The 23,195-nt window shown below is 39.4% G+C and overlaps 1 protein-coding gene across 1 annotated transcript in view; it reads right to left on the bottom strand.

Moving 5' to 3' along the window:
- The window catches only part of LOC126279060 (protein bark beetle), a 313,877-nt gene that overhangs the window by 98,388 nt on the left and 192,294 nt on the right, over positions 1 to 23,195 (bottom strand). Inside the window, exons 12-16 of the mRNA XM_049979491.1 lie at positions 20,139 to 20,601; positions 17,481 to 17,644; positions 13,095 to 13,327; positions 5,351 to 5,539; positions 1,920 to 2,158 (exon numbers count right to left, since the gene is read on the bottom strand). Coding sequence (XP_049835448.1) covers positions 1,920 to 2,158; positions 5,351 to 5,539; positions 13,095 to 13,327; positions 17,481 to 17,644; positions 20,139 to 20,601 — 1,288 coding nt within the window. The remainder of the gene's footprint in view (positions 1 to 1,919; positions 2,159 to 5,350; positions 5,540 to 13,094; positions 13,328 to 17,480; positions 17,645 to 20,138; positions 20,602 to 23,195) is intronic.

The raw sequence follows: 23,195 nt of genomic DNA, 5'->3' as shown, positions 1-23,195 counted from the left end.
TTCAAAACAAGACGTTACCGTGAATTAGCTGTATGACAGTATAAACAGTGACCTAATCAGTGACATCACAGGTATCACATGACTCAAATGGAGCCTTTTAGTAGGCTTTCAAATTATTTGATTTTCATTCCTTTTTTTATAAAAGAATACTGAAATTCATGAGGAAGAAAAGCATGTTAGGAGCGTAAAATGACATAATTAATTTAAGACAATTTACAGAAAACAGTCAAATACCCTACTATTAAAAGGATAGATTTCTATTCATCATAAAGATGACATGTTGAGCTGCAGACAGGTACAACAAAAAGACTGTTACACTCTAAGCATTTGGCCAAAGCTTTCTTCAGAAAAAAAGGAAAATACACACACAGTCACACAAGCAGGCACTCTTCATGCACATAATTGCTATCTCTGGCCAATTCAGCCAGAAACTGCAACTGTTGTGCTGAACGAAGGCAGCAATCAGGAGTGGGGCAGGGAAGGGGAAGACATAGCAGAGTATGCGCGGGAAGACACAAGAAAGAAAGGTGGGTGTTTTGGCGAGAGCGAGCACTATGTGGGTGAGGGGATGTCAATTGGGAGGATGTTATATGATAGAGGGGACAAACTGTTGGGTAGAGGATATGGAAACAGTATGTTATTATACATTCAGGCTGCGATAATTTTGGAACGGAGAATGTGTTGTAAGGGTAAATCCCATCTTCACAGTTCAGAAAAGCTAGATGTGTGGGGAGTATCCAGACAGGTCATGAAGCAGCCATTAAAATCAATCATGTTATGTTCAGCTGCATGTTGTGCCACAGGGTGGTCCATTTTGCTCTTAGACACAGCAGTAGTCACACCAATCTAAAAAGTTATGCAACAACTGCAGCAGAGCTATGGCAGCTTTCACAGGTGGCCCAGCCTCAGATGGGGTAGGACAATCCTGTGACATGACAGGAATTGGAAGCGCTGGGCTGGGTGGATGGTTGGGGCAGGTCTTGCACATGGGTCTTCCACAGCGATTGGGAATGGGATAAAAATGGACTAGGATATTGTGAAGGCTGGGTGAGTGATTGAACACTATACACAACCAGCTGTCTACCAGAGTGAATGGCCATTGCTGAACTGCAGCCAAAACAAATTGAGCCATCCTGTGGCACAACACCCAGCTGAATACAACATGTTTGATTTTAACAGTTGCCTCACAGTCGGGACATCTGGATCCCTTCCTCCACCACCAGCTTGTCGGAACTGTACAGATGAGAGTTATCATTTCAACATATTCTCTGCTCCCAAATTTATCCTAGCCCCAACCTACAGTAATCTATTGTTTCCAAACCTTTCTCCCAACAGTTTCCGCCCCCTCTGTCCTATACATTCTCCCAATTCACATCCCTTCACCCCTATTGTACACTGCTCTCTGTCACTGAACCAACTGGTCCTTTTCCCCTTCTCCACACCTCTCCTTTACCGCTCCCCACCCCTCTCCTCTCTCCCCCATAGACTCCCGACACTTCACCTGGCAGCCACAATCTAATCTCTGCACCCTACACCAGCAAGTGTCACCAGCTATCCCTTCCCCTTCCCTGCCCCACTCTGTGTTACTGCTTTCATTCAATGTGATTTTCTTTCTGGCCAGAGCAGATGGATATAGCTGACATGTGTGCATTAGGTGTGCTTGCTTGTGTGAATATGTGTATGTTTTCTTTCCTCAAGAAGGCTTTGACAGAAAGCTAAATGTATAACAGTCTTTTCACTGTGCTTTTCTGCACCTCAGCATTTCATCTTTACAGTGAGTAGCAATCTCTCGTTTTCATAATATTTTTGATATTCCTACCTGGATTTCCCGTTGTTTTATCATAATAATATGAAGAAATAAAACAGTTTCTTTTAATGCACTCGTAAAGCAGCAATATTTTATGGCAAATAGTACTTACTTTTATAGTAAAATTTGCATCCACAGAATCACCAACTGGCACCTTTGTTGTAACAAAAACTTTTGTTTCATCATTTTCCAGCAAGTGGGTGCGAGCTGCTGCAGGCAAAACAATAGGTGCATAGTCTGGGTGGGGAGGCTGAGGGGGCATCAACCAACCCGCAAGGTCACGTCGATCTTGCAGTGATACAACGGGTTCATGCCGAAGGCCTGCTGCATCATTCTTCTCTAAGGTGCACCCTGCACAGGTAAACATAATTTCAAAACATGAATGACCCTGCAGCACAATGTACATACTTGTATATTTCATCTCCATAACAGATATTTTCTCCAGAATATGAATACAACTAACAAATACAGTTTATAAAGTACTACAATCAAATACCTTGTCCTGTTTCTGGTGGGAGGGGGCAAAAGAAACAGGGAAAAGTATCAAGAGGAACAATGACTTAGCACAAAATACGTTAGATACTTCACACCTAGCAAGATAGAAGAAGGGGGAACAACAACAAAATGTCCGAAAAAACAAAGTTACAAAACCTTTAAGTTATAAGTAGAAAGCCAACTATTAGTAAAACTCAAAAAAAGACAAAATATGCAACTATTTTCGATATACCCCAGCTTTACGAAAATAATAGTACTTCTGGGCTACAAAATATAATAATTCATGCTTCAAACAGGATACTTCAATGAAATCACATCTACTTATATCATAGGCCAATGATTTGTAGAAGAACATAACAATCTTGAAGAAATTCATGTTAAACAGCAGCAGGCATAGTGAGCATACATACCAGGACATTCATAATAAATTCAGCAGATATGCAATAATTGAAAAAGGCTTTACACGACAAAACTTGTTAACCATAACACAGTAATATAGTACATACTGCAAATCACATGCTAGTTCAATTTCATGAAGTACAGTTGTGCCCTTTTTGGCTTCCTGTAAAAAATCTTGAGAAAATATTTTGTCGTAAGAGGGACCAGAACTCTTGGTCTTCAAAACACAAATAGACTCCAGAGATTCATTGCACATGGTTGAACTGAATCCTGTTCTATTTTTCTTCACAAGACTGAAAAGACATTCACATTCCGCATTGCTATGGGGTACGGTGAGAATAGAGAGCATTACTCTAGAAATTCAGTTATACTTAAGAAGTCCATCAGCTCCACGAATTCTTGATATTTGTGCCCAGCTGGAATCACTTGCAGCATCTCGATTTGCAGCCAAAGTGTCATCTACCTGAAGAGCTGTGAACTACCTCTGAAGCTCATTTAAACCTCATCTGTACTTTCATTTTCTTCCTTGCATAACATTTCAGAAAACTTTTCCAAGAAAAAATGAATGGAAGAAAACTGTGTTACCTTTAATTTTTTCTAACCTAGCAACATGAGCATGCTTTAACACATCATTGTTGAGTGGAAACTTCTTGATGATGTAGTCACAGGCAGTACAAAAATAGTTTCTCACTGATGAAAAGAAAAGTGATTTCTCTATATCCTGGAGACCATTCACTATGTTCTAAGTCTGAATGCCAATAACTAACTCATCATCACTTCTTTGATTTTGAATCAAATTGTACTCAACTTCAAGAATTGAGGAACTTTTGATAATTTTGGTCTTAACAAACTTGGTGAACAACTGCTTTAGCAAATCCATTAGAAGTTCTAATAAAAAGTGAGCTTGTGGGGGGAAAAGTATTTGTTAAATACAAGAATATTCACATGAAGGAAAGTGCAAAAGGCCTTGTTCAAGTTTGAGGACAGGAACATATACAATTTTTCCTTGTGTGTTGTAGCAGAAGACTTACTTCTTAGGGTGGGTTTGTCAAATCTGGAAGAATATGCTATTCTTTTAGGAGCATGTGTAGTAGCAGAATCAATAATTCTCTTCTTATGATGCTCTTTGGATCCACTTTGTTCAACTCTAGGTGTTCCGAAAGACGTAAAGCATGTGGAAATGGTTTGGGTACATAGTATTACGGCTAATCAGCCACACTTAAGGGCACACTGTGTTCCACCAAAAAGGAAGTAAACAGACACTCAGCCCTAATTGCGTCAGTGTCAACATTTCCAGATTTGGCATAAAGGCTGTTGATTTTCTTGTTATCTTCCTTCGATTTAATATGACTTATGTATTTACCACACTTCACATGATTACTTATATCTTTTCTTCTATCGTGTGCAATATTAATATCACACCCACATACTGTGCAAAAGGCAAATTTTTCTCCCTTTCTTGATTTTACTATGCACGGAAAATCAACAGAATATAAAATAAACACTCAAGACACTCAAACACTTCATTGAAACATATCAAAGCTCATGGAAGAACTGTTAGCCTGGCTTTAAATTCAGTTCCAATGATGACACAAACATCACACAACTAAAAGTACCAAGCATATCAAAGAATGAGTTATCTACTATCATATTTTTGACCCACATAAACAATCAATTTACAGAAATGGGGTGATTATCAAATGTTATTGTTTCAAATTTTTGTGCATGAGGTCATAAAATGACACCACTGATCTGTAAACCATAAAATGCTGCAATAAAACATAATAGCTGGCAGGTCTGAAAGAGTAATCAACAATTCGTAGATAAACACTGGAATGTCTGAGGACAGAACCACAGATAAAACAAAAAAAGGAGATGAGGGAAAGGAGAGGAAAATATTGGATAGGCTAAATAATATCAAAGAAAATAATAAAAGTCATCTCCCTTGCAGAATGTATAACACAAACAGATAGAAACTGGGAGGAGAGTACGAAAATAAATGCGTGTGATTTTTGGCTGAGAAATTAAAACAGAGGTGGAAAAAGAGAGCAATATATTCAAGGTCTTTGCTGCTGGGAATTGAATGCTACAAAAGTTTAGCATATAAACATAAGCTAATTATTTAAATCAGATAAGACAGAGAAAGATGGTAATCACAGGAGTTTTCAGGCACAATGATAACAAAGAGTACAGTAATTGTGTTATGTTGAAAACATAACGATGGAATATCACCAATAACCAGAATTTGAATGAGTAATGTCTATCACTATTAGTACCAGAGAGGGGGGAGGGGGGGAGGGACACAGAGCACAAAATGTACAAGATCTCTGCTGCTAGGAATTGAATACTATAAAATTTTAGCATGTAAACTTAAGCTAATTATGTGAACTGGAAAAACTGAAAGTGTGCCAATGGTAACAGGGAAAGGCAATTAGTAAACATAGTTGATGAAATAAAGCTTACAAATGAAGAATGCGCCTCATGTGGCCTGTTCCAAACACTATTTATGTAAGACTTCTATTATTCTCTAAAAGGAGATCACATAATGACAAACATCTGCAATATGTGCCACAATGTTGCAGATTTTGAGGAAAAGGAAATTTCACTACTGCCTAACATGTTACAATCACAATTAAATCAAAACCTTACCTGAGACTTTAAGCCCAAACTGCCTAATACTGATACCATTTCTGTGATTGGCACGAAATTCACTGTTCTTCACAGTATGTGCAGCTCCTGTTGAATACAAATCAGAATAAATGACACCAAGGCCATCCTGCAAACTATTCTCCACCCGGATGCTCTCCATTGCGTGGCGCCATAGATCCACTTGCAGTCCTGCAATCACACCATGAACAGTGAATAAAAAATCAGTACAGTACATCTGTAGATAGTTACTGTGTGAGCACAGTATTAACAGATTAGCACTAGTTGTAACTGATCATTAGTGTGCTCTAGGGAAGTAATTTTTAGTGGCAACTTGGGCTTGTTAATGTATAACTGGACTCATGTCACGTTGCTGAAAGTACTCAAACATGATGAGATTTGCAGAAAATGGTGACTGAATTAATTAATTAATGTACATGCTATGATGCACATAATGAAAACAACAAATCCTGGAATATGTGATGTACTTGCAACTGAACAAACATTCTAAACATATGGTGTGGTGGTATAAAAAAGAAGAAAGCAGTGTTTTCCAGAGCAGTCCATGTTTTAGATGTGGATTTCTGAAGAGATCAATAACTGACAATTGAATATAAAATTGTCAGTAGTACTGTAACAACAAATTACAACATAAGCCTCAAAATAACGTTACACACACTTCATGAGCCAAGTTAGTTGATACACATATCTGTTGTCTTTGAAGATTTCTCAATACTTGTAGGGTCATTACTATGTGATAATGTTACACAGATATCAATGGTGAGCATAATGTAAATTGTTATTAATATAAGGGCTGATGACCTTGTTGAACATTCCATCCCTTAAGTATTCAGTTCAAGAGCTCTGTTACAGACAAGCATTTTTCTTATCACAGAATTATTCCTCCTCCTCAATCCATAGAATGATAACTCTATTATGGCTGTCAACAAAGTCCAGTCACAATTATTCAGGGTACATTTTTTAGGTGACAGAAAACTATTGTTGCAGGGATAAGGACTGACAACTGATATTTCCATGTTATGTTTAAATTGTGTTCTGATGTACCCCAATCTGTTTTAAAGGTGTTGAAACACAAATGGGAAAGGACACATGAGTGGCAATCTAGCACACTTCAGTAACAAACAGAGCAGCTCTATATTAGGGAGAGCAAACCAAGGGGAATAACAGTATATTGGTGCATTGGACTTTGGCTAAAATGTACTGAAACTTGAGATCATTTTTTTTAGTTTCTGTGTAGCTATGTGTATTTCACAATGGTTTGCTTTAAACACAGATCTTGCAGGAATTAGCTGGAGCACAGCAGATGTATTTATTCGTACCACTGGTGAGCACTTGTCAATCAAGATACACTCCTGGAAATTGAAATAAGAACACCGTGAATTCACTGTCCCAGAAAGGGGAAACTTTATTGACACATTCCTGGGGTCAGATACATCACATGATCACACTGACAGAACCACAGGCACATAGACACAGGCAACAGAGCATACACAATGTCGGCACTAGTACAGTGTATATCCACCTTTCGCAGCAATGCAGGCTGCTATTCTCCCATGGAGACGATCGTAGAGATGCTGGATGTAGTCCTGTGGAACGGCTTGCCATGCCATTTCCACCTGGCGCCTCAGTTGGACCAGCGTTCGTGCTGGACGTGAAGACCGCGTGAGACGACGCTTCATCCAGTCGCAAACATGCTCAATGGCGGACAGATCCGGTGATCTTGCTGGTCAGGGTAGTTGACTTACACCTTCTAGAGCACGTTGGGTGGCACGGGATACATGCGGACGTGCATTGTCCTGTTGGAACAGGAAGTTCCCTTGCCGATCTAGGAATGGTAGAACGATGGGTTCGATGACGGTTTGGATGTACTGTGCACTATTCAGTGTCCCCTTGACGATCACCAGAGGTGTACGGCCAGTGTAGGAGATCGCTCACCACACCATGATGCCGGGTGTTGGCCCTGTGTGCCTCGGTCGTATGCAGTCCTGATTGTGGCGCTCACCTGCACGGCGCCAAACACGCGTACGACCATCATTGGCACCAAGGCAGAAGCGACTCTCATCGCTGAAGATGACACGTCTCCATTCGTCCCTCCATTCATGCCTGTCGCGACACCACTGGAGGCGGGCTGCACTATGTTGGGGCGGAAGACGGCCTAACGGTGTGAGGGACTGTAGCCCAGCTTCATGGAGACGGTTGCGAATGGTCCTCGCCGATACCCCAGGAGCAACAGTGTCCCTAATTTGCTGGGAAGTGGCGGTGCGGTCCCCTATGGCACTGCGTAGGATCCTACGGTCTTGGCGTGCATCCGTGCGTCGCTGCGGTCCGGTCCCAGGTCGACGGGCACGTGCACCTTCCGCCGACCACTGGCGACAACATCGATGTACTGTGGAGACTTCACGCCCCACGTGTTGAGCAATTCGGCGGTACGTCCACCCGGCCTCCCGCATGCCCACTATACGCCCTCGCTCAAAGTCCGTCAACTGCACATACGGTTCACGTCCACGCTGTCGCAGCATACTACCAGTGTTAAAGACTGCGATGGAGCTCCGTATGCCACGGCAAACTGGCTGACACTGATGGCGGCGGTGCACAAATGCTGCGCAGCTAGCGCCATTCGACGGCCAACACCGCGGTTCCTGGTGTGTCCGCTGTGCCGTGTGTGTGTGATCATTGCTTGTACAGCCCTCTCGCAGTGTCCGGAGCAAGTATGGTGGGTCTGACACACCGGTGTCAATGTGTTCTTTTTTCCATTTCCAGGAGTGTATTATGAATAACTGGTTTACACTGGTTAGTGCAAAGTTTACAACTGTCAATCTACATATCTTTCAACATGTTGTTGTTGTTGTTGTCATCAGTCCTGAGACTGGTTTGATGCAGCTCTCCATGCTACTCTATCCTGTGCAAGCTTCTTCATCTCCCAGTATCTACTGCAACCTACATCCTTCTGAATCTGCTTAGTGTATTCATCTCTTGGTCTCCCTCTATGATTTTTATCCTCCACACTGCCCTCCAATACTAAATTGGTGATCCCTTGATGCCTCAGAACATGTCCTACCAACCGATCCCTTCTTCTGGTCAAGTTGTGCCACAAACTTCTCTTCTCTCCAATCCTATTCAATACTTCCTCATTAGTTATGTGATCTACCCATCTAATCTTCAGCATTCTTCTGTAGCACCACATTTCTAAAGCTTCTATTCTTTTCTTGTCCAAACTATTTATCGTCCATGTTTCACTTCCATACATGGCTACACTCCATACAAATACTTTCAGAAACGACTTCCTGACATTTAAATCTATACTCGATGTTAACAAATTTCTCTTTTTCAGAAATGCTTTCCTTGCCATTGTCAGTCTATATTTTATATCCTCTCTACTTTGACCATCATCAGTTATTTTGCTCCCCAAATAGCAAAACTCCTTTACTACTCTAAGTGTCTCATTTCCTAATTTAATTCCCTCAGCATCACCCGACTTAATTCGACTACATTCCATTATCCTCATTTTGCTTTTGTTGATGTTCATCTTATACCCTCCTTTCAAGACACTGTCCATTCCGTTCAACTGCTGTTCCAAGTCTCAACTGCTGTTGCTGTCTCTGACAGAATTACAATGTCATCGGTGAAACTCAAAGTTTTTATTTCTTCTCCCTGGATTTTAATACCTACTCCGAATTTTTCTTTTGTTTCCTTTACTGCTTGCTCAATATACAGATTGAATAACATCGGGGAGAGGTTACAACCCTGTCTTACTCCCTTCCCAACCACTGCTTCCCTTTCATGTCCCTCGACTCTTATAACTGCCATCTGGTTTCTGTACATATTGTAAATAGCCTTTCGCTCCCTGTATTTTACCCCTGCCACCTTTAGAATTTGAAAGAGAGTATTCCAGTCAACATTGTCAAAAGCTTTCTCTAAGTCTACAAATGATAAAAATGTAGGTTTGCCTTTCCTTAATCTTTCTTCTAAGATAAGTCGTAAGGTCAGTATTGCCTCACGTGTTCAAGTGTTTCTACGGAATCCAAACTGGTCTTCCCCGAGGTCGGCTTCTACTAGTTTTTCCATTCGTCTGTAAAGAATTCGTGTTAGTATTTTGCAGCTATGGCTTATTAAACTGATTGTTCGGTAATTTTCACATCTGTCAACACCTGCTTTCTTTGGGATTGGAATTATTATATTCTTCTTGAAGTCATACATCTTGCTCACCAGATGGTAGAGTTTTGTCAGGACTGGCTCTCCCAAGGCTGTCAGTAGTTCTAATGGAATGTTGTCTACTCCGGAGGCCTTGTTTCGTCTTACCCCTAGTGAGATAAGCCTCTACATCCTTACATTTGTCCTCTAGCCAACCCTGTTTAGCCATTTTGCACTTCCTGTCGATCTCATTTTTGAAACGTTTGTATTCCTTTTTGCCTGCTTCACTTATTGCATTTTTATATTTTCTCCTTTCATCAATTAAATTCAATATTTCTTCTGTTACCCAAGGATTTCTACTAGCCCTCGTCTTTTTACCTACTTGATCCTCATGCAGCAAAAACTAAAGTGTGCAGTAATCTGCAGAATACCTAATGCCACACCATTAACATCTTAACTGAACTTTTTTTAAGTTTTTTTTCAAATTATGTTCCAAAAAATATTTTTTAACTGGAAAATGACATCCTATAATGAATGACATTACATACCGAAGTACAATACAGCTTTTAAAGTCCAGGACTTCAACTAAAATAGCCTGAAACTTGAAGTCATTTTTTAGTTTCTGTGTAGCTGTGAAACCATGTATTTCTAGCAACCAACCATTTAACTATCAGTGCTGATATAATATATAAGGGGATTTTATTTTTTCAGAGGTCTTTTCTTAAGTTTCCTAAGTATACACGGGATTTTAAGTTTCTAAGGTTTTCAGAAATTAAGTTTCTGTCAAAATAATAAAAAATGAGATAACTCGGAGTTTTTAAGTTAAGGGATTAAAAGGCGTTTAGTGGGAAATGGTGCACCTAACTAATTAATGACACACAGAACAATGAATCTTTTATCTTTGCCAATCCTGAAATTTTGTAAACAATTTTTAACTCTATTTTTAAAACCATTTTAGAGGGTGCAACAGGTCTCTGCATGTTCTCTAAGAAAGATGCCATCCAAAGTAAATACTTTTTCACTTGCATATTGGTCACTTCCAGTGTAGAAAAGCACTGCCTTCATTCATCAAAGGAACTTCTTCCAATGTGAATGTACTGCTAAAAGACAAACATACAATTATCTTGCAACATCGATCTGTCTCAAGCTTGCTGTCAATGTTTCACTTCATCTCACTAGACAAATGTTGGCTCTTAGCTATTCCACCTGATTTCTTCAACAACGCATTAAACAAACACCTGAGACAATTGTGCAGTACTTTTGATTGCATGGCCTGTAAAACTTAATACTAAACTTGTGCAGTACAGCACTATTACAAGACATCTCAATATAGTCGCCATTCATTAGTTTGCGTTTGTTTTATATTACATTTCTGTTTGTAGATATTTTCAACTCTGGAAGTACTTGGTTTCATTCCTTAACATACACAAGATTGAGATTATTTGCTACAGTACATTCTTCACTTTTAACAAACAGAAAGCTAGATAATCCATACAACTATGTGTCAAATACCAATTGCATCGTATGCTTAACAGAAATGGAGTGCAATTTTCATACAAGATAACCAAAAGATTACATAATTTATCACCTGAGCAAGCAATGCACAGGGTATCCACATGAAGCCAATTTCCAAAAGCAATTAAAAAACTATGAAACATAGCAATGCAACTTTTAAAAAAATTGAGTAGATATTTTCTAAATGATCCCTTTTGTTTCATTTCAGGTGCTAAATAATTATCAAAAATGACAACACATCAAGAGTAAGCCCAATGTGTGGTGTGGTAAGAGGAAACAAAATAACCCACTGCTGTCCAAAGAAATTTCTGACATGAATTTCAATGTAAAGAAAATGGAAGACTGGTGTTTAACATTCCATCAATAATGAGGTCATTAAGACATGGACCTCAACCTCAGATCAGGGAAGGTCTGGGAAGAAAATTGGCTGTGGCTTTGCAATTTCAAAGGGAGCAATTTGACATTAACACACAAGTCCCTAGCCACTGAGAGAAACAGATAGACAGGCTCTGGCTGAAAATGCACATCTGATGAAATTGTACAGGAGATCAAAGACATCTTCCACAAAGGCCCGCCACAGTCAGTTCACTGAGCATCATGATAGCTAAAGATGCCACACTCAACATCTCACAAGGTGCTGCACAAACTTCTTCACTTGCATGCTTACAGAGTTCACATTGTGCAAGCACTGAAGTGAAATGACATGCAGCTTCGCCACAAATTTGTTTTCGAGGTGCTGGAACAGATTGGGCAAAACTCAAACTACCAACGAAATGTTGTTTTCTCTGACAAATCAAACTGTCACAGATAGTGCAAGGTTAATTGGCACGCACAACAGTCACATCTGGGTCTCAGATAACCCCCACATTTTTTGGGAACATGCCAGAGAAAGTGAAAAGGTGACTCTGTGGTGTGCACAGATCAAAGACAGTATAAATGGACCATTTCTGTAAATTGGACAAACAGTCACAGGAACTGTTTATCTGGACATACGTGAGCCATTTTCTGTCCCTCAGGTTATTCCCTTTCAGCCAAATGTGACTTAGCAAGATGCTGTACCACTGCAGAGGAGTTTATAAGTTTGGACTTCCTGGACTGAACATTTCCACAGCAATGCATAGAATGTGATTGACTAACCAAGTGACTGACCAGGATCTATGACTAAACTCTTCTGGATTTCTTCCTGTAGAATTATATGAAAGACAATATTTATAGCTCATCTGTACATAACCTTGGCAATGTTAGTTGAAGAATTGTGGCTGCAATAGTGTCCCATCTTTCCAGACATGCCTGTGCACATACAGGCTGAGATTGTGTACCATTTAGACATTTTATTGGTTACGAAAATGAACCCATGTACAAGTGTGTTAAGTTTTTTTCTCAAAACTTTTTGAGTTACTTTAAATGATGCTATAAATAGCATTTTTTAAATTTATTTAACTGACTCTGGAAATCAGGAAGGTTTCATGTGGACACTCTGCATGCACCTGAGGGTAACAACTACGATTTTCAATTGAAGTGTTAGTATGTGGCCAGTAATTTGTACTGAATTACAACAGTGTGCATACAACTGTACAAGTCACCAGTCAACAAGAATGAAAGAGTTCATTTTAGTGCCATTGTTATTGTATTTTTTGATAGTATATTATTATCTTCTGTCAACTAACAACGGATTTGTTCTTTACACATTTGTATTTCTTCTTTGCAAAAGAGAGTAAAAGCAACAACAAGATATTATTATTATTATTACATCTGCATTTTCTGTTAATTTAAGAGTCCCTTCTCTCAGACTACACCACATCACAACACAGAACAATGTTGACTGATGAATCATACATTTTTTGGCTGTGTTATATGATTTCATTACATACTGTGTATAATTGAAAAGAAACTTGTGGGACCAAACATCTAAAACTCACAAAATCTTTGTCAGCATCTCACATGTCAACATATCTCCTTCAGGTAATCTTCATAAAAAATAGGCCTTTCCAAACTACGATTGAATGCTACTGTTCTGCTGTGGGTGCCACTGTGCAGATAATACAAGCACACTGCCTAAAAGAAAGAGAAGTTCCTTTACCTGGCTTCAGCATTGGTCCATTGAAGTCTAGCAAACCCGCATGTTCTATTGTAACAAACTGAAGGTCAGAGCGCCGAGCGGTTGGTGCCAGGCGCACACCAGCCCACGCTGGCCGAAGGCAACGCAGACCTACATCCTGTTGATGGGTACATGCTCCGTACATGTCTCCGGCAACAGTGTGCTCCGCTCGGCATTGAGTTACGTCTATGTCTTCTTCTCCACACCGCACATTACTGTGGTGAAAATGGGGAAATTGCTGTTATTTTTACTACTTATTTGTTCTACAGTGTCACTTTTACTTTGCAATGAAATTACAATTAGCATTAAACTTTCTAAGACAGAAATAGAGTAGGATAATAAAATCATAAAAAGATAACAATAATAAGACAATGCACATCAGACAACTCAAACTATGATGAAGACAAGCAATCTGAGAAAGGTGAGAAAGGGACTATTGGTTAATTAATATAAAGCTGAAAGTTTGAGAGGTGTGTTTACAAGAAATTGGATGTGTGTTTTTTGGGAAAAGGGAGGAGAGCTGAGCTACCTGATATTCATCTCCTTCTCCATCTATGCTTCAACCGGAAATAATTACCCCCACCCCCACCTCCGGTATTTATTTTACAACACTGTTTTATTGTTACAGTATTCACAATTACTTGAGTCGCTTGTACAACTAGTTATTTCAGATCAATAGAAATAATTGTCTTTCTGAGTTAGTCAGCTCAGACAAGTGATCTGGTACACTATTTGCACAAAAGCAAATGTTTCCATTCTACAAGAATGTGTCTTGCAGTGCCTTCCATAAAAGCCATGTGTGTTTACTACTCTCATGATTTTTCTATAATTAATTATTTCAGCATGTTGTTTTCAAGACACAGAAACAAAATGAAACAGTTTGTAATGTCAACTGGTTACACATATCTTACCTGTCAGTTCAACACAAACAAGTATGAGTGTACAAAATGGAGAGATTATGGGTAACAACTCACCATACAGCTAACACTAGACGCCTAGCTTTGTATTGTTCCCTAGAATGCCCAAAAGAGGTCCATTGACCACTATGGTTTTTATTGCATTTTGGGCTTTTTTTACAAAATGTAACAATATTTCATATTTACTGCTTTTAATATTGTTTTCATTATTTTTTCTTGTATAATAATAATGTGCCAAATTTTTATTTGAAACTCTTAAATTTTACTTTTATGTTAAACCATACAAAAATTATTGCCACTGTATTAGAGTTACATAAAATAGCTTATATTTCTAGTGTTCGTGGTTTACATCATGTAACAATAGGTGACAAGTGTTATTATCATAGATTTGCTTAGCTGTCCACTAATTAAGCATTTATCTTGTAACAAATAAGTAGAGTTTTACTAGACACATTTTTATGGAGAACTATGTATACTCAAAGAGTCACAACTGCACTATTTGCATGTCCTTTTGCTTAGACATGAACTGCAAGAAAATTTTTACATATTTCACAGTTATCTCTGGTTTTGTTTTTCTTGAACAATACAGTTTAACACATTTTCTCCCCCTTCTCTGACAGCAATCAAACTAAATTGAGTCTGGAATTGCTGAAGGTGTGAATTCCTGATTGGTACCACTAATTCGTCTGTGTTTTCATTATAGACTAGAAATCTACTCTGTAGGAATCAGCATGGGTTTCGAAAAAGACGGTTGTGTGAAACCCAGCTCACGCTATTCGTCCACGAGACTCAGAGGGCCTTAGACACGGGTTCACAGGTAGATGCCGTGTTTCTTGACTTCCGCAAGGCGTTTGACACAGTTCCCCACAGTCGTTTAATGAACAAAGTAAGAGCATAGGACTATCAGACCAATTGTGTGATTGGATTGAGGAGTTCCTAGATAACAGAACGCAGCATGTCATTCTCAATGGAGAGAAGTCTTCCGAAGTAAGAGTGATTTCAGGTGTGCCGCAGGGGAGTGTCATAGGACCGTTGCTATTCACAATATACATAAATGACCTGGTGGATGACATCGGAATTTCACTGAGGCTTTTTGCAGTGATGCTGCGGTGTATCGAGAGGTTGCAACAATGGAAAATTGTACTGAAATGCAGGAGGATCTGCAGCGAATTGACGCATGGTGCACGGAATGGCAATTGAATCTCAATGTAGACAAGTGTAATGTGATGCGAATACATAGAAAGATAGGTCCCTTATCATTTAGCTACAAAATAGCAGGTCAGCAACTGGAAGCAGTTAATTCCATAAATTATCTGTGAGTACGCATTAGGAGTGATTTAAAATGGAATGATTATATAAAGTTGATCGTCGGTAAAGCAGGTGCCAGACTGAGATTCATTGGAAGAATCCTAAGGAAATGCAATCCGACAACAAAGGAAGTAGGTTACAGTACGCTTGTTCGCCCACTGCTTGAATACTGCTCAGCAGTGTGGGATCCGCACCAGATAGGGTTGATAGAAGAGATAGAGAAGATCCTACGGAGAGCAGCGTGCTTTGTTACAGGATCATTTAGTAATCACGAAAGCGTTATGGAGATGATAGATAAACTCCAGTGGAAGACTCTGCAGGAGAGACGCTCAGTAGCTCGGTACGGGCTTTTGTTAAAGTTTCGAGAACATGCCTTCACCGAAGAGTCAAGCAGTATATTGCTCCCTCCTACGTATATCTCGCGAAGATACCATGAGGATAAAATCAGTGAGATTAGAACCCACACAGAAGCATACCGACAATCCTTCTTTCCACGTACAATACGAGACTGGAATAGAAAGGAGAACCGATAGAAGTACTCAGGGTACCCTCCACCACACACCGTCAGGTGGCTTGCGGAGTATGGATGTAGATGTAGATATAAGACCATTAATAGATGGCAGAGCCAGTTATCGACTTGCACAAGGTATGCAGATTGATCACAACCATATTTAGAATGTTATACAAAACATGTACAAGTCAGCACCTTGTCATGACTCTTACACTACATTTTTGTGACATTTCACTACCACATCTACATCAAATTCAGTGTTATTATAACAACTGACTGTTTCTGGAGTTTTATTTTTGCTATCTAGTCGTCTGTTACAATGGGGTGCACAGAACTAATAACAACTTTTTTAGTCTTGCTGTAGTAATATGTCATTTTTCTTAGTCTTCCTTTGTTGGTAAGATGTTAGAGGAACGTCATCAACCTTGTCAGTAACACTTGGATGCAGCACAACTTTGCTTTCCTTAAAGATTGTGCCACTTCCCATCTACTCCTGTTCAAAGTGCCAATAATGATTGTATCCATATGTTTCAGGTCTTTTGCCAGCTTGAAAGAAGCTATCTGGCGTAACAGTTCTCCACTTTCATAAGACTCATGAGACATTGGGTAATACGTTCTTCCAGGATAGAATCCGCATGTCTCATTTTACATTTTCCCAAATAACGAAAATCATTCAAAACACCTAGCATGTTTGAGCAGCCAATGCTTCATTTTCAGCTTCAGAAAGACCACAACTGTGATAGCAGTCATTATAGTTTCCAGCCCAACTGCTAGTGTTGACAAACATATGCACAAAAGTTCATCATTCTTGGCTAAAAAAAAGTGCCAAATAAAACAGGTAAAATGCATTTCTGTGAGAAGCGGTCACCTGACCAATTTTGGAAACCAATGGTAAGTCAGCAATTATCTTAAAAGTTTGCAATTACAAAGTAAAACAATTTAGGCAAATCAGACTTTCTCTAAAACAATTAAAAGTCATAAATTGACAGAAACACACTATTTTAAACACCAAATACATTTGCGTCACAAAATAAAAAATGATCCTTTGACCTCTGCCGTACATACTAGTGTTAAGAATTTGACTGCTTGATAGATACACAAAAAAGACCGAAAACATTGCTACAGCTATTGGGTGAGTACTTCTTCGGTGAAGAACTTCCACCTTTTTTATATGGCCACTGAGCATCCTCAACATCTCAACTCTACAACGAGTTTTACTTGCGCTCCTTTCATTATTTGTATTCAACTAAGGCCTTCCATTACCACAGGTTCATAAAGAGGTATTCAGAATGAAATTTCCAAAATATGTACTAAGTGGAAAGAGTTTTCAAGAAAATATTGTGTTTTTCTAAGGGAGGAATCCTCAAATAAATTTTATGAATTTGCAATTTTCTCAGTCTGTTATGAGGTGGTTGCAAGTTTCTTAAAGTGATTAATTGGGAAAATACATACTTATATGACAGCCAGAATTTTCTGCTCAAGTTTTCAATTATTTATGTAGCACCAACTTAATTCGTTTCTCAGCACATGATCAACACTGAATCTTCAGCAACAAGGAAACCTTTAACAAGTGGTGCAGTGGTACTCTTTAATACAATATTAATAACCGCAAGTTCTGTGTACTTTACATACCTCATTAATATGTTTTCACCAGTCCCAGCCTGAGGTAACTCTGCAGGCGCCATGAGCCAACCGTCAGGATCCGGTGCCAGCCCCAACTGACGGCATACTATTACTGAATTACGTTGAGTCCATCCGTAACTGCACACAGTGCCCCATGTCCCATTTACACGTATCTGCAGAAAATTATAAAAAATTTTGACCCACGTACAACTGCTCAAAAATTTTAACAGTATAAGGTTTTAACATGGACTTATATGAAATTCTTCACCAAGTAAATGTACCATCACTCTCAATACTGCACAGCAGCTATCACAAACTTGTATAACTGAATTACAATAATATCTGAGAGGAGAGAACAAAATTTATCTTACAAATGAACTAATGGGTTCAGCAGAGAGGCAGGAGAATTGAAGTGCTTATTGCTGAGACAGGAAACTTTCATACATCTACAGAGTAGAGAGGAATTGTTGCCGACACACTCTTTGGATGCCTCAGAATAATTGTGTGATTAGCTGTGAGGAGAGAGTAGGAAAGAGGAATACTAAAGGAGGGAAAGGTGGAGGAAAGCTAAACAGAGTGTACCTTCCAACATATGATTCTAGTACTTCAAAAAGAAATCTAGGAATAATGTGCATTTCTCCAGCAACAAACAACCTTCCCACTCCACAAATAAACTTTTTTTTTTTACAAATGTAGCACATACACTGACTAAAATATTGACAATACTTTTCTAGACAACAGAAAATAAACTGCCACCTAAGGACAGCAACAATTCAGATAAAAACCACAGGGTAATAAAAACAATGTGCTGTTTTAGCAGACAGGAAATTAACTAGTGCATTAAATGACATAAATAATGACAATTCAGCTATTGGAATCATGAAACTGGAGCAAAAACAACTGTTGTCCTAGAAGGCATCAGCCAAAATAAAATAATGTTGCAAGAAACTGACCACATTGTGGCTAGAACAGTGAGGCGTGTGATGAAGCACATGCTTTTGTTACGTTCTTCGACACAACCAATCTAAAAGTACAACTGTTGTTACAATGTCCCACAAACAAAATTTTGTTACGTTCATGCATTAAAAGATAAATAAAAAAAAATTTAAAAAATCCAGATCACACAGCTATGTTCAGAGTTTGATAAATGTGATGTTATAGATATTGGTGATATTGATACATATGGTTTTCCATAGTTTTAATATTTGACACACATGGTTTGAGTTACACCAAAATAAAATTCCTTACCTTATTACTGACTTGAAGTAGCTGTGATGTACTACTTTTCTAATGTCCATATTGGTAGCATTATGCAATTTGATACATAATAGCCATGGGTATTTCTTTTCCCATCTTTCTAAATAAACACACACCCATTTGACTCACGTAGGAAGTCAGTTAGCTATTATTACTTCAATGTTAATGATATTCATACAACGAACAGCTTGTGTCAAGGCTGACTGTTAAAATTGACATTTGTTGTTTACATATAATAGCTGCTGGTCCAGAGCTGGTTTGTTTAAATAAAGCACCATTTATTTTTGTCAGAAGTTTTTAAACTTTGAAATACAGTGGAACCTTATTAACAAGCACCTCCCATACCATGCAATTCACATAATGAGCAAAACAAATTGTAAAAAAAAGACTTGCTTAACGAGTGATGTTTCGTATAACAAGTGACGATGACTTAGTGAGATGTCACCAGCCATTCACACACAGCATGGGAAACATTCAACAATATGAACATCTTTCATTGTCGACAGTGGCATATGAACAATGTCTTTAGCACGTACTGCAGTCTGAGTTCTTTCTGCTACCATCTTGGAGCAGTTTGTGACCATGCATTTTCCTGAACTTGTGTTCACATTGTGTTTTTTTGTGTGCTTATTTTAACAACCCTCGTAGAAATGCCTCTGAAGATTAAACTGCAAGAATACAACCATAAAAGAAAGAAAATTACCTTAGAAATGAAGCATAAAATCAATGAAAAACACAAATGTTGTGTGAGCACTGCTGATTTAGCATGCACATACAATCTGTCTACATCAACTACTTGATCTACACTCAAGAAAAGGCAAAAAGATTAAGGAGATAGATGCTTCAAAGGAGTGACATGAGTATCTGAACAATGGTATCATATTCTCAATGATGTCAAAAAGTTGCTCTTTATATGGATGAATCAAAAGCAATTGCAACATTACACTATTAGCGAGAATACCATTTGTGAGAAGGCAAGAACAATTTTCACTGACCTCGTTAAGAAGATGCCAGAATCTTCTGCGCTCACAGAAGTGATTAAGGGAAGCTGTGAGTGGTTCAAGAAGTTTAAGCTAAGAACCAGCATGCCACTACAGAGTGAAAACAAAATGTCGCGACCCATCTCCATCTTGATCAGTAGGCTGTAGCATTTCATTTTGGCTCATTTTGCGGCATGCTACTGTACTTTGGTGTGGGTATTTCATTGTGTTCCAGCACTGTAGACATGTATTTGCAAACAAACAAAAACTTGATTGCATACTATTTTTTTAATGAGTACCCCTCATGTAGTTACTCTGCCGAAGATGATCACTTTTTACAGTTCCCAGCAAATTCCTTAATTATTTTTTAATAGTACCCACTTCCAAAGCTAGTATGTGAAGTAATCAAGAGCATTAAAGTTGAACTCACCTGAAGCCTCCCTTCTGTTTCTGTCGTGCCACCGAGGAGTCGAACTGGACGTTCATCTACTTCAGCTGTGATGGTGCCAAGTGTGTTTCCTGCATCCGTGTCTGTCTCAGGTCCAGTTACAGGGTCTGCCACTTCCAGTAATCCTAGTCTGATATCACCTGGGCGCGTCCCACGAGCCTCCAGCTGTCCAGCAACCATCACACCCATTGCTGGCGGGAATCGTAGGACGGCTCCACGTCGCAATTCTAAGAGCCCGCCCGGACGTACTGTGATATCAGCACGCACTTCATATTCCCCAGCTGCTAGGACCTCACGACCATCCACTTCTCCCCCAATAATGCCTGCTGAACGTATAAAAGGTGCAATGTACGTGTGATGCCTGACATACGCAGTTGCTGCAGGGTTGCTTGGATGCAAAAGATATGGGAGGTAGCGAAGTCGTGAGAGATTGTAGCGGTCCTTCCTGAAACAATTTGATATTAAATATAACTCCGTGGTATGTTTGCCACATAATGGCAACTACAATAAAATTAAATGCACATGCACATACAAAGTAAAAAACTAAATCATCTGAGGGTGAATGAGCATTTCCATTGAGAAAATGGATATGTCTAGATGTGACGCTTCACACGCCAGTAGCAGTTGCTCTGATGCTTGCACTCCACATATAGTCATGGCAATCAGCAAAGTGAACTTGGAATTTGTGTGTAGTAAACACAGTAATATCACACAATGGAGGTTTGAAAAAGCATACTGTAGGATGGTATTTAATCATTGAAAATGAGTCAGAAGATGATAGTTATTGCTATATTCCTGCATATTACAGCAAGTATTTGATGTCAATGACAACAATGAAACAATTATCAATGGAATAAAAGTTTTGCACAAATTTCTGGAAAAATCAATTTGGTGTGGTCATAAGAAACAAAACGCACTTCTTTCTCATATCCATGACTGACATATTGCATTGTCACCATTATGAATCTGATACATTACATCAAAACAAACAATAGTTCATATGGAATAGGTTCACAGATATGTGAGATATGTGAGTAACTTGAAGGCTTTGTAAGTCATGGAACCAGGTATGCTGTTCTCGATAGCAAGTATTCATCAGAGACATGAGTGCCCTAAGGAAGTGTAATAGGACCAGTGTTGTTCTCCATATACATAAATGATTTGGTAGACAGGGTGAACAGCAATCTGCTGTTGTTTGCTGATGATGCTATGGTGTACAGCAAGTTGGCGAAGTTGAGGGACTGCAGGAGAATACAGGATGACTTAGACAAAATTTCTAGTTGGTGTGATAAATGGTGGCTATCTCTTAATGTAGAAAAATGTAAGTTAATGTGGATGATTAGGAAAAACAAACCACAAATGTTTGAACACAGCATTAGCAGTGTCCTGCTTGACACACTCACTTCATTTAAATATCTTCATGTAACATTGCAAAGCGATATGAAATGGAAATAGCTTGTGAGGACTGTGGTAGGGTAGGCAAATGGTCGACTTTGGTTCATTGGGAGAATTTTAAGAAAGTGTGGTTTATCTGTAAAGGAAACCACATATAGGATACTTGTGTGACCTATTCTTGAGTGCTGCTAGAGTGTTTTGTATCTGTACCATGTCAGATTAAAGGAAGACATCGACACAGTTCAGAGACAGGCTTCTAGATATGTTACCAGTAGGTTCAAACAACACCCAAATGTTCAGGAGATGCTTCGGGAACTTAAATGGGGATCCCTGGAGGGAAGGAGACATTCTTTTTGAGGAACACTATTAAGAAAATGCACAGAAACGGCATTTGAAGCTGACTGCACAATGATTCTACTGCCGCCAACATAAAATTGCACATATGGACCATGAAGATACAATACGAAAAATTAGGGCACATATGGAGGCATACAGACAATCATTTTCTGCAAACAGACAGTCATTTTCCCCTCACTCTGTTTGCATGTGGAACCGGAAAAGAAATGACTACCGTGTGCACTGAAAGAGAAGAGCGCTGATAGTTGACGTGGCCTTGGCGCATGTGCTTGGCGCATCCACAACAGCCAGTCAGATTGTGAGCTTTTGTTTACAATACCGTGACAACACCCCAGTTTTGCCATAGTACTGGGCAACCACTGCTAGGCCACTGCCTGTCCATGTCGAATACCGGCAACTGCGCTGCAAGCTGTCAGAGTTCTTCTCTTGGCATAAGGAGTATAGTACAGGGTACCCTTGGCCATGTATCCTATTGTGGCTTGCGTAGTATAAACGTAGACGCAGATGTAGACTGCGTAATGTTCTGGTGTTCTCCCCTCGCTAAAGAGGAAGATAGGGTTGAATGGCACTGGCATTTTAACTTCTACAATTATATCTAGATCTACATCTATAATATGCAAACCACCAAGAAGTGGGTGGCAGAGGGTGTTTCCCATTGTACCTGTCATTATGGTTTCATCCCATTGCATTCACGCATGGAGAGTGGAAAGAATGTTTGAATGCCACCATGTGTGCAGCAGGTTGGGACTTAAATAGTGGCAACACTGCTGTGGAGACACTGTGCAATGGACTCTACTATTGTCGTTGATAGCACACGTTGTTGTTATATCTAACTTACCTCCGAGCAAATGGACTCCCCCGTCCCATGACACTGGCATGCGCACAATCGAGGGAAACACAGTCAGTTGTGAGCATGTGGTCTAATGTAATGGTGTCACTATGTTTTCGAAACAGGAACAACGGAGTTGGATCAAGATTGAATATGCCAGTATTACTGTTTGTTTTGGAGCATCAGCTACGACCAGCTTTGCGAGAAAAGCGGCAACATTTTCTGCACAACCCACCCATCATTTTGCTTGACAATGCGTGGACGCATACAGCGCTTGCTGTGGCTGCTCTTTTCAGTCAATGGGACTGGGAAGTACTGCACCATCCACCACACTCCCCAAACTTAAGTTCTTGTCACTTTGATTTGATTCCAAAGATGAAGGAACAACTTGTGGCATTCGCTTCAGTACTGTTCCAGAGATTAGACAGGAAGTAGATTGCTCCATTCACACCATCAAC

The sequence above is a fragment of the Schistocerca gregaria genome, chromosome 6 (genome assembly GCF_023897955.1).
Source record: "Schistocerca gregaria isolate iqSchGreg1 chromosome 6, iqSchGreg1.2, whole genome shotgun sequence".
NCBI lineage: Eukaryota > Metazoa > Arthropoda > Insecta > Orthoptera > Acrididae > Schistocerca > Schistocerca gregaria.
This window is presented reverse-complemented; position numbering and strand designations above follow the sequence as displayed.